The following is a 12031-nucleotide window of genomic DNA, read 5'->3' as shown; positions in this document are numbered from 1 at the left end:
AATCCTTAGGTCAATAGAACAGCACATCGCAGTCTTCAAATAGAGGCAAAATCTTCAATTGACTATCAACTGACTACGACTGTCCAACTATTGAGATAGCCATGGTATACTTCTACCTACTGTTTCTTATTGTATCGATTTCAATCGAACCTAAAGGGAAAATAAAATATCTGTACGTTGAAAGCATTGAATGAAGCAGAAATTAGGCTATAGTAAATTCAGTCGTGTTCCAACTCAATCAAAGCAACATCATTCCATAATAATAATTTCAAGATCAATCCTTAGGTCAATAGAACAGCACATCGCAGTCTTCAAACACAGGCAAAATCTTCAATTGACTATCAACTGAATACGACTGTCCAACTATTGAGATGGCCATGGTACACTACTTGAGGCAAGATTTCATCAAAACACGGTCTATACAGATTTACAAACATTACTTACGTCAAGCATTTAGATGCGTACAGTAAAGCAGCTTCTCATTTAGCTTTATAAATTCATTCATTTGATAATGATAAAACATAGTTTGAAAACTTAAAGTCTTGTATAGTACAGCTTCTTTACCAGATCTCTCTATTTTGATGACAATAAATGTAATATACAGTAGATAGGATATGATAGAGGAGAGTAAAATTTGGTAGGTCCGTCTAATTGAATTGATCCACAGATAGATCACTATCGCAGACCCTATCATTTCGTGTAGTCATTTGCGACAGAAGTATACTCGTAAATGAAACGTCAATCATGACATCATTTAGCCATTTTCCGCTTGTCTGAACATTTATTTGCCCTACGCCTAAAATTAGATAGATAATAATTACATTTAAATAATGATACAATGATTATCGTATGGACTGAAGTAACCTTAAAGTAATAATACTTTCTACCTAATTGTCTATAGGAATGCAACCAATTGCTACTCCATTCTTGCTGCTTGATTCCTTCATCAAATGAACATTTGGTAGTCAAATTTTGTCAGTATATCTACAATGCTGTTTATAAGCAGGATGTAAGTTGATTGAATCATTTCATTTTCTCCTCTTATTGGTATTGTTATATGCTTGATTGATAACGTATGAATAATCAATTGTATTTTGTGTGTTAGGTAAAGTTAAATCACAAGACCCTCGATGAATTATTAACCTTTCTGATTCAGTTTTCTAATACATGTTATGAATGGTCCGTTACTGATTCATTAAGAGCTCTAGGGGCCATTCTATACGGTAGAGGAGCAAACTGTTTAAAGGTAATGGACACTTTATTCTCGGTATTAATATACAGTACTTGAAATATTGATAGGGTAATAGCTATTCCAATGTTTTCGACTTTCTACAATCTTGTGTAGTTTTGTAACCAAATGTTAAATACATCCCAACCGATTGGTATTCTAACTCGTTACTCCCAATCGAAAAATGACGAGATATCTCGATTAGCTATTCAATGTGTTGGCAACCTTACATTCAAGTAAGTCTGTTAATATTATTACAGCGTAAAGGCATATTCTTTAACCCTTTTAATCTATATTTTTAAAATTATTCTCACCATGACATAATTTTAACGAGATTTTTTTCTTTACAATAATAAATTAAAGATCAGTAAAAGCTGCAGCAGCATCATTGGAATTGAAACATTATCAAATGTCTTATGAGATACTGCAAAAGACAATGGAAACATATTTAGACACAAACTTTACTGACCCTCTAAGGGCATGTCGGGTATTGATTATTCCTGTTTGATTTAGAACATCATTTTCATAATAATCACTTTGAAATCACCAATAGGTTTTTGGACTATTCATACAAATTGATTAATCTTCATTTTACAGAATTTTAATTCCACATTACGATCTCTACAAAACCTACTGTCAGCAATTCATAATCTAGACACTATTTCGTTAAATCCATTAATCTCTGTTCTGCGGGTATGTCTTTTTCCTGTTATTTTGTTATAATAATACTGCTGGTAATTGTGAAAAATTTTAATAAATTGTCAGAAATATAATACCAACGTATTACACCTTTTTTCCAACCTTACTTAAAAGGTATTCATGCTACATGGTATAGAGAAAGTGACTTTAACGCAAGCTCAAGCTTCGGTCTTATTAACTCACGGTAAAGTTTACTTTGTAGCTATAATCATGATCCTCTAAAATTAAGATACTCATTTTATTTAAATAATAATCCCAATTGATACCATTGAAACAGGGGGATCTCCAACAAAAGCGCAAGATAGCGGTGCACTATCATCTCAAAAACGTTCTAGATATCCTCGTAAAAATACCGACAAAATTTCTAGCAATCCTGCCGCCATGGACGCAATCTCTTCGCCACTATCTACCGATTCAGCAGGAATTGCTCTCAAAACATCTGATTCTGCTCATGGATTCAATACAAGTCTGTCCATGAAATCTTTGGTCACTTCTGAATCGGAGTATTCCGATAATGAAAGTGGCCAAGTATTAAAACTAAAATCAGCCATGTCTAAAGTCCGCCTTAGTGCTTTATCCTGCTTACAAACTATTTTCAAAAGATGTAGAAAAGCTACATCTTTAGGTTATTGGCATTACTTCATACCTGATAGTACTGAAAGCAAAGCTCCAAGCATTTTCACATGTATTACCAAGGACAATTCAATAAAGTGTCGCCAGGGTGGCCTATTCTTGCTAACAGCTCTATTCGATGGTTCAAAGTCCTATCTAACGGCTGCAAATTACAAGGATAAATCGAATGGACCTTTTATCTCGTTTTCCTTTACTTTAGCATCTATGCTACATGAAGTACATCGCTCTTTAATTAAATCTTTACAACAAGCAAATTCCAATCAATTAATACTTCAAATTCTTAAATGTCTAGCCGTTGTTGTTACAAATACTCCATACAATAGATTGCAGGAAGGTTTCTTATCCAAGATAATCGATAGTATCTTACATTATATGTATAAAAAAGATCACAACATTCGAGTAGCATTTCTAGCCTGTCTTACATCAGTTATTTCAACTGAAGGACCATCATCAGAAATGCAACAATTGCTTTCTGCATCAGTGTATCCTGGCTATAACTTTAAACCTATAGATAATGCTCATCCGTTATCAAATCACTCGCCATGGCTTATAAAGTTATGCAGTAATCTGTTATATGAGTCTAAGCAAGTTACGAATTTAGATGATAGTATGAACAGTTTATCACTGCAGTCGCCGATAGCAGAGGATGCACTGCAAGTCTTAATTGTGTTTGCTGCTAATTATCCTCAAATCGTACGGAAATCATTACATGACCTTAAAAACATTGCCTCTGATTGCATGGCTGATGGTGATCGTAAGATTACATTGTATGCTGTTAAACTGCTGGAAGAAATTGCTCGTATTAGGCAACGGAACATTGCTGAAGCGGACGCAAATAATAAGGAAGCATATTTGCTTGAAGCGGTTAATTACTGGAAATATCTCTTGTCTGATGTGTTGCAAAATCTCTCACAACCCAGTGTTAACAGCACGATCCGTGCTGCAGGTTGTGATTGTTTATCTATGATTGGAGCTGAAGTATTTCAGGAATTACCAGTAAGATAAAACTATAGACTATTACGAGAATAAAGAATTTGTATAGCATATCATGTTTTTATGCCGTAAAATTAAATAGATGGTATTATTATTTAACGTCATAATCTCCTTTTGTAGATGACATTAAGAATTTTCTGTATGACTACATTACTCACGCTCTGTAAAGATGAGAACCCTTTCGTTAAGGTGAACTTTCATTTTTAAATCTAGCATAAACAAATAATATTTTATGAATTCAGTTTTAACAAAGAGCAAAAAAGTTAATAGTTTTTAAGATTGAATCACTTTGATCATTTCAAGGCTTCAGCGGTACGATGTGTAGGGGTTTTTACGATGTACCCAATGCTACGCGATGTGAGTATTATTTTTAATTTTTTAGCATCAAAGTAGATATCTAACTTGTCTCAATGCTTACTATTGTCCCTTAACTCACACACTTAGGACACCTCATTTACTGCTGATTGCGTAATTGAAATACTAAATGCTATTGAAAATAGTCAGCTAAATGTTCGAGTAAAGGCTGCATGGTCTCTTGCTAATGTAATTGATGCGATGGTAGTAAATAGGTAGCTATTTTGAAAATTCTATATGTAGGATTTAGCAAGATTCAGACTTTAGCTTGTTATTTACTACGTATACAGATCACAGTATCATGAAAACTTTTCTATGAAGCTTATATCGAGAATTTACGCAGTAATTCTAAAAGCTACAGATGACAATGATAAGGTAAATTAATAGGATATTACCATTTTTAAACTTTCTTGTAAGACAGATAGGTTACACTACGGGTTTACATAAACAGATGTATTAAATTTATAATACTTTTATTCACCTTCTCAGATTAAGTTTAACATAATGCGTGCTTTGGGAAATATGCTGCAGTTCCTATCAAGTAATCATCTCGGTAAGTACAGCAGTTAATATGCTTTGTATATAAGATGAATTCGTTTAATCTTATTATCTAAATGATCGGCCAATAGAGAAGGAAGAGTTTCAAGACTACATCAGCAAGTCCATGGCTCTTTTAAGTAAAAGTGTTGGATCCGGGATGATGAAGGTGCAGAAGTTGTTTATTGTCCAATGTAATCTGCTATTTCAGTACGTTCTCGTCGTTGTATGTAATAAATTTTCTCCACAAATTCTCATAATAAGGTGAGATGGAATGCTTGTAGCGCGTTAGGAAAGATGTTTCAAAATACCGCAATTGCTGTAGGAGCTATTAAGTGGACGGTATATGGATTTTCTGAAGTTTATTATAAGCGTATGTTTAGACAATACTGATGCTGAGCAATTTTCATTCTTCTCTAGACATCGGTATTTAACACGTTGATGTTTGCTATCGAAACTTGCAAGAACTTTAAAGTAGGAACTTATGTTTCAGATATCTCGTGAAATCTAAATTTTTACTTGTCCGTACTACGATCAAATATTTATGATTCTGGATATTCTGTAATATTAATAGGTTCGTATCACTGCCGCGCAAGCGTTGTCATCTGCTTCCGATCGAAGATGCTATGGAGACCCAGCACTTTATGCTAGTATATGGAAAAGTTATGTTGTCTGCTTGAGTAGTAGTGCTGTGACAACAGATTTCAATGAATATAGACACCTCAATAATCTTAAGGATCAGGTAGCTATGCATTTAAATCATTGCGGACATTATCATGTCCTTTTAATTTATTTTTACAATAACCAATTCAATTCTTTTATTTTGTAGATATATGTATCAATCTGTCATATTGCATCGTTAATGAAAGAAACTGATATATCATACGTCCGAACTCAATTATCAGGCCTGGAAGATAGATTAGCTCAATTTTTGAAGGATTATCCATCGGAAATTTCGCAGCGGCAGGTATAAAATTAACATGTTAGAATACTCTACGATATTAGAAAGATATAATTGTTTGCAAAATTTATGACCAACTGTTCTATTTTCGAAATATAATTGGCTAGGCGCCTGACGTAAACGATTCCACGAAATTTCAAGAATACAAAAAGAAGTTTACAGGTACAGCTATATCAAACTTTGTAAATCTGTATTGATCTATAATTAAATTACTTAAGAATTTATGAAAGTAAAGTTTTAGTGTACTGAAAAAGTTAATTTACAAGTAAATTAATTAATAATGACTTTTAGTGATAGTAATGAACTGCACTCTCCTATTAGATCATCTGTCTGCTCTATTGAAAGACTTTAATGGCGATGGATCAGAGTTTCTTCAAATATTACTAGAAAAATTGACAGCTGGTGAAGAGGATAATGCAACAAGCTAGTCATTGCTGAAGATTGGCTAACGCCGCTCTATTTCTAGGGATTTAGCATTCAAACAACGTAATAGTTCTTTGTAAACGCATTTATAAAATGCAAACATTAAATTAACATCGAATCAATTAGCCATATCAGCATTACTTCTTTATGAAATCATTCTATGTTACTGTCATACTGAAAATCTTTTAATCGTCATCATCGAGCATACCTATGAATCTGTATCAAATATGTAGAAGCACTATATAGTTTGATATTGGATATTTATTATAAATCTGGCTCTGTATTATATAATGCTTCATAATTACAGTAGTGTTTCTTCATACTATATGGCCTATGCTATTATTCATTATTATAATCATTAAAGAATATTGTTAGTTTCTTTATAATGTAGGTGACTATTCAGAATAATTTGACACAGTGTTAATCAATGACACAGTATTTGATCAATAAACGAAAAAGAAATACAATTTTTGATACATACAGTATGTTCAGCTTAAACACAATATGTGTTTCACATTCTTAGCTATTTTAGATAATAATTAATTATTAAGATACTTAGTTCAACATTGCTAGTACGTTACTAGGTTATGGCCTACATTTGTAAACATGGAAATGTTGTCGAAAATATAATTTACTTCTACATGTATAATTGTTACTCGAAGTCGAAACTGTATCCCGTAATCTGTTAGTGACTTTTACAGTAAGAAAGTAGAGAATATCAATGTGTACATACTCCATCACATCTAGATATCTACAATATTAGAATCGCTGCTAAATGCATCATTGAAAGTATAATTATATTCCTTGATCATATTCAATTCACGATCACTTATGATACAGGAATATAAAGAACAACAACATTTGATCATGAATTCACGGTAGTATAGCAGGATTATAACTATTTTTAATACCTTAATACTAAATAATTGTGGCCTAATAATTTTTTTGACCTTTTTTGCTAACAATCCAAATTATTATTTAAGTAGCTTGCCTCGCCATCCCATAGATTTTCTAACTGACAACGATATTATCTGCGTTATTAATCTACAAGTAGAGTAGAATAAATGAGATCGATATTAGCTAGTCTAATCTGTACAGTTTCATTGCCTATAATACAAGTATGTATCTATTTGCGCAGTGTAGATATCGCTATAAACGTACTATACTATTATGAATCAATTTTATAACACTTTATGCATCTAGAAGCACATTTCAATTGCATGAAATTGCTAGTTTAGCATGGGGTGTAGCGGTAGCATTTGTTAGCAGCACACTAGTCAGTTACTAGCCAAATAGGTCAACGCCTACTCAAAGCATTAAGCGCAGGACTACAAATTAAATTTAATTCGTTTTGAAATTATAGTATTACTATTGCTAGTAATTTAATAGTTAACGATTCCAGACAGTCGTTAGTAGTCTCTATGCTCTAAAGCGACTAGGTATTTCATTTAATACAGCTATGTAAGTTCAGCAACTGTCATGTATTAGCGTAAAATTTATATGCAGATAGTTAATATTGCACTATTTAGGCAATATCTATAATGCATTATGCATATTAGCAAAGCATTTGTAACAAGCATAACTAGTTTTTAAAAGTAATTGTAACAATTATGTATATTTGTACATAGAAGGGTTAGTGCATAAGTATCAAAGCATTAATACAGCAATTTATACAATGTTTTGCAATCAAAATCCGCTTAATTCTACAAGCAATGTACCGTATATGTATTTATAGATAAAAGTACAGTTTGAAATATATTCTATAATTTGGCACAAGATATTTATAATACCTTGAAAGGAGTATATAGATAAAATATTAATTCGATGAGATAAACTACTACATAACAAAATAAGAAATTACATCATATAGTAAATTAAATTTCATTTTGACTTAACAAAATTTTCAAGAATCTGCCAATTCTTTTAATCAATATCTAAGTATAGTACGGAAATATTTGTATGATAATAATTGACTTTAGTAGAGTAAAGTCAAAGTCGTTTGTTTTCCACGGGTTGTATAAACGATTCCTGAAGTAATTAAGATATTCAACTGCAATAAATTTACACCGTTGAATTATAATAATGTATTATTATCTCAGCAAGGCAAAGCTTACAGATTCTTCATCGGCTTCCTCTATAACTTCGTACTTGTGTCCATAATAGTACATTCGGCCTCTAATAAAGTATAGCACTATGATATCACAAAGGACAGTAGCCTATAACAAATGTAAAGAAAGCAAGTTATTATCAGATATGGTTATAAACACGAAGTGATCATTGAGTCAGTATCTAAAAATTAAGCTATAATCGCGTTAACTATATAATGCTATGACTAATTCTAACAATAGAAAGCAGTGCGAGACCAGATCCAAGATTTAATAGCAGGGGCACGATATTGAATTTCCCGGCCTGGCAATATATTAATTAGCATATAGTGATGTAATTTTGAAACAATAGTTGTAATATACTAAAAGTATTGTTAACCTGTCCAAAAACAATAAAAATAAAGCGTATTCCGTAAGCTTTCGTCAAAGTTCTGTGCTGAGTATTATCAATTTGATAGTAAATGGGAAATCTAAGAATCAATTTGAAATTGATGAAAAAAAGTTGTAAAAGCGTTAATATCAGACATATGACATGGAATAGACAATCAATTTATTAAAACCTGAAATTATATCCGGGTGACAGTGTAACGTTCGGATTATCTAGCCTAAATTGTAAACCAAGAACGGCAAAGAACAAAGAAGTTGTAACGAAAGATTAACCACTGCAACATATTTTATTTTACATTACACAAACCGTTGAAAGGTATACTCAGGTAGACACTTGCTATCGCCAAAGTCTAAGTCGCAATCCCATCGAATTAATATTGCGATGACACCCCCCTGTTTAATGGAAACATGAAATGCAATTTTTATACAAATCTCTCATATATAACGGTTTAAAGCAAATACTAAATAAAAATTACCAGGTAAGCGATCGGATTAAAAGATTCGCCAGTAGCATTAACGATGGAGTCAATGGTAAATATTGGACAGAGCTTACTCATAGCATTATTAGGGCTATAACGGCACGACTTTAGGAAGTCAGAAGATACGTTAGCAATATTTCGCCTAGAAAGAGATGCATTGAAGACTTTTAGATAACGGGTGACGGATTATCCTATATGCATCTAGACGATTCTTGACAATATCAATACTCCAGAGTGCAACCTAGTACCTACTTTCTGTATTGAAATTTAGGAAACTGAATAGAATTTTTAATTAATAAGGTAAAATCTTTTGCATCTTCCAAAATAGGAAAGGGATATCTAGCGTAAGTAAAATACTTAATTAATATTGAATTATTGTGTCGGCATAAAGTTGATATACAGAATAAAAGAATTGTTTTTAATAATCTTACTTTAGCTGATCAGTTTCTATTGGGCACCAAGCATAGATTTTACAGGTTTTGGTTGACAAATCGCATTTACCTGTTCTGACACCTAGATTAATTTATTGGTAAATTAATGTCTAAGCTGTTTTAATCTTTTTACTTATTAAACAATGCAGAATATATTACATACTGTAGATACTGAGTACTGTATGATCTGTATGTACTAGTGGTAACATCTTTATATTTCACACTAATTAATGTATTCAATGCATTTTAAGTAAAACAATACAGTAATAATCAATTAAAATTGATACTTTGATCATAACAAGCACAGTTCAATCATGACCAACTTACCATGACCATCCTTAATAGGGATGCCTTTTGGGCAATCCATATCTTTAGTACAGTGTGCATCATGGTTTTTATGAGTCTATAATTAAGAGATTTTATTACTTCAAAGTAATACTCAAAAGTTGTTTACACAATAAATTGCTCTTTAGCTAAGCACTCATTGATTAAAGCTCGCTTCTAGAAGTAAGGACTGTACACTCAAGAGCTTTATAATTGAGTAACGATGTCGTGATGAACTGAATTATCAATATACGTATATACGATGGCAGTCAATTTAACGACCGAATAATGATGAACTTACTTCAGAGCAGATACCATTAGTTTGATTTGACGTTATAATCATGTTGGTTATAACGAAGGTAGCATCATTTTCCTTTAAGATAGAATAGAACAAGAAAGTCATTACTCGTCAGTTGGAACATACTCGAATAGCAGTATACTGTAATTTGCTCGTACGACGTATTGTATAATATTGTTGATACAGTGTGGTTAATTGATTGAAATTTCCTATTTACTGTAACGTAGAAAATTAAGCAATTCTGTGATTTCCATTTCAGTATCATGATAATTTCTTGGGGGAAGAGCTGCGTTTCTTAGTAGCATTTGGTAGCACATGCAAACTGTAACCGTGATAGTAGGCTGTCGTTATGATTTCATACTGTATATAAAGTTTATCATTCGTTGTGTATTTTCTTAAAAGATTTACTCTTTTTTATTCAAGAATCTACCCCCCCCCCCCCAATAGCATAGTCATAAAAGAAGAATGATATTACAAGATAGGATTTTTCGATCACGTAAAATGAGTTTGTTATTTCATTCTTAATACATGTAAAAGTATCAGATGTGTAGCATTGTATCAATATAAAGATGATATATACTCGTATGTAGGATAGAATACAGATTATAGATAGATAACTTGCTGTTAATCGAGCTTATACCAGGGACTTTTCAAGTGCTTAAATGATGGATATACACGTCTTACTTTGGTGTAACAAGGTCTACTAAAGGTAACAGCAGGATACTAATTAACCTTAATGTGTCAGTTGTTTTTAACAGGTTCATGTCAATTTTGGAATCGTAGCACAGTTGTAAACAAGAATGCTACTTCAGAATAATATTTTTTCCATCATTATGTTCTGTGTAGTATAGGAAGAGCTTGTTATTGACTGAGTTTGTCTGATTGATATTTATTACATACATTGTAGTTATTGCAACCTGGATATTTGGCTAATTTATGATCATATATCGAATTAAATAGTAAACAATGATTCAATGCGGTAGTAAATCAGCATCTATTCTTGTAAAACTTTATAAAGAATGTAAATAGTTTTCAGACATTTGTAGGAAATCCTTAAAACTTTCTTCTCCCAACTATTTAGTACTACATAACGTAAAAGTATATACTGGATGTTATCGATTGAGTACGAATAGGTACCTATAGATGTCTATCATAAGATATGGAGCGCTAGTAATTTATACATGGAATGAATGGCCAAAACATCATAGCCACTTTAGGAGTTATCTGATAGGGGATAACTATAATTAATTAATAAAAGATTAATAAGTCTGGATAAATGGATAATTCAGTTTTCACTGTAATCGATTCTACTATGTGCAATTGTATATTAGATCTTACACGTTTACGTAGATAAAGATAAATGAATATTTTAATTTGATCTAATTCAGAATTATTAAGTTGTATACAGTTGTATTGACTGGGAAAAATCGGCAAAAGTGCAATAGCAATCCTGTAAGACGTTTCGCTATCATGGCTGAGGAGCTAACATCTTGATTGGATCAATAGGATAGAATTAGTCGATGATGGAATTTAATATGTTCAACTCTAGACAAGATCTTCATCATTACTAAAATATCAATACGGTAATGGAGAAGTATTTTTAAGCAACTCTGAGAAAATAAGGTCATAACAGTGGTCGATGAGTTAAGATCGAGACAAATGACTCGGGCAGAACTCATTAATTTACTCATTTCTAAGGCAGATTTACATTTTTTCCACGGTGTTATAGCTAAGCATTTTCAAGCAGATCATGCTGGGGCCTTTTAGCAAAAAGTATGTACAGTACAACAAACAGCAAGTGTGGAGATGATCGACAGCAATATTGGGATCCGGGTCATCCGGCAATGTAAGAGTTTATCGTAAAAGATTTCGAAGCTAATACAATCAATAGAATAGAATAGGATTGCTGATCGATGCTAATAGGATCATTTCTGTATCAGAGTTTTTTATACGTCTACAAGACGATAATCGATAATATTGTAATAGATCTGAAATCTTTTAGTGCTACAGTATTGACTATATAAAGTAAGATATCGAAGCATGCCTTGAATTTCATTTACAAAAATAAAATGATCTTCTGATCACTATTGCTATGATACAAAGGTATGCAATGAATATCAACATAATCTTCTACGTTAATTTTTTAATCAACTTGTTAATGAACTTCATTAGCGGCATC

General features: G+C 32.1%; 2 protein-coding genes across 2 annotated transcripts in view; one reads left to right on the top strand and one right to left on the bottom strand.

Annotated features, from left to right (window-relative positions):
* Positions 1-2401: 2401 nt before the first annotated feature.
* Positions 2402-5273, top strand: TRIADDRAFT_26416 (uncharacterized protein; the record flags this gene model as incomplete). The annotated part of the gene is made up of 10 exons (XM_002113607.1): positions 2402-3556; positions 3674-3742; positions 3857-3910; positions 3998-4122; positions 4198-4282; positions 4397-4460; positions 4537-4613; positions 4709-4786; positions 4865-4918; positions 5019-5273. The coding sequence occupies 10 exons, from the start codon at positions 2402-2404 to the stop codon at positions 5271-5273; spliced, it is 2016 nt and encodes a 671-aa protein (XP_002113643.1).
* Positions 5274-7803: 2530 nt separating this feature from the next.
* The window catches only part of TRIADDRAFT_57279 (uncharacterized protein), a gene marked incomplete at both ends in the record, with an annotated part of 4685 nt that continues 457 nt past the window's right edge, over positions 7804-12031 (bottom strand). The window contains 9 exons of the mRNA XM_002113249.1: positions 7804-7878; positions 7943-8044; positions 8313-8403; positions 8494-8538; positions 8628-8713; positions 8797-8941; positions 9231-9312; positions 9558-9633; positions 9856-9927. Coding sequence (XP_002113285.1) covers positions 7804-7878; positions 7943-8044; positions 8313-8403; positions 8494-8538; positions 8628-8713; positions 8797-8941; positions 9231-9312; positions 9558-9633; positions 9856-9927 — 774 coding nt within the window. The remainder of the gene's footprint in view (positions 7879-7942; positions 8045-8312; positions 8404-8493; positions 8539-8627; positions 8714-8796; positions 8942-9230; positions 9313-9557; positions 9634-9855; positions 9928-12031) is intronic.

The sequence above is a fragment of the Trichoplax adhaerens genome, genomic scaffold, assembly GCF_000150275.1.
Source record: "Trichoplax adhaerens TRIADscaffold_6 genomic scaffold, whole genome shotgun sequence".
Classification (NCBI taxonomy): Eukaryota; Metazoa; Placozoa; class Uniplacotomia; order Trichoplacea; family Trichoplacidae; genus Trichoplax; species Trichoplax adhaerens.
The sequence above is the reverse complement of the archived record's forward strand: the minus strand, read 5'-3'. Positions and strand labels throughout refer to the sequence as shown.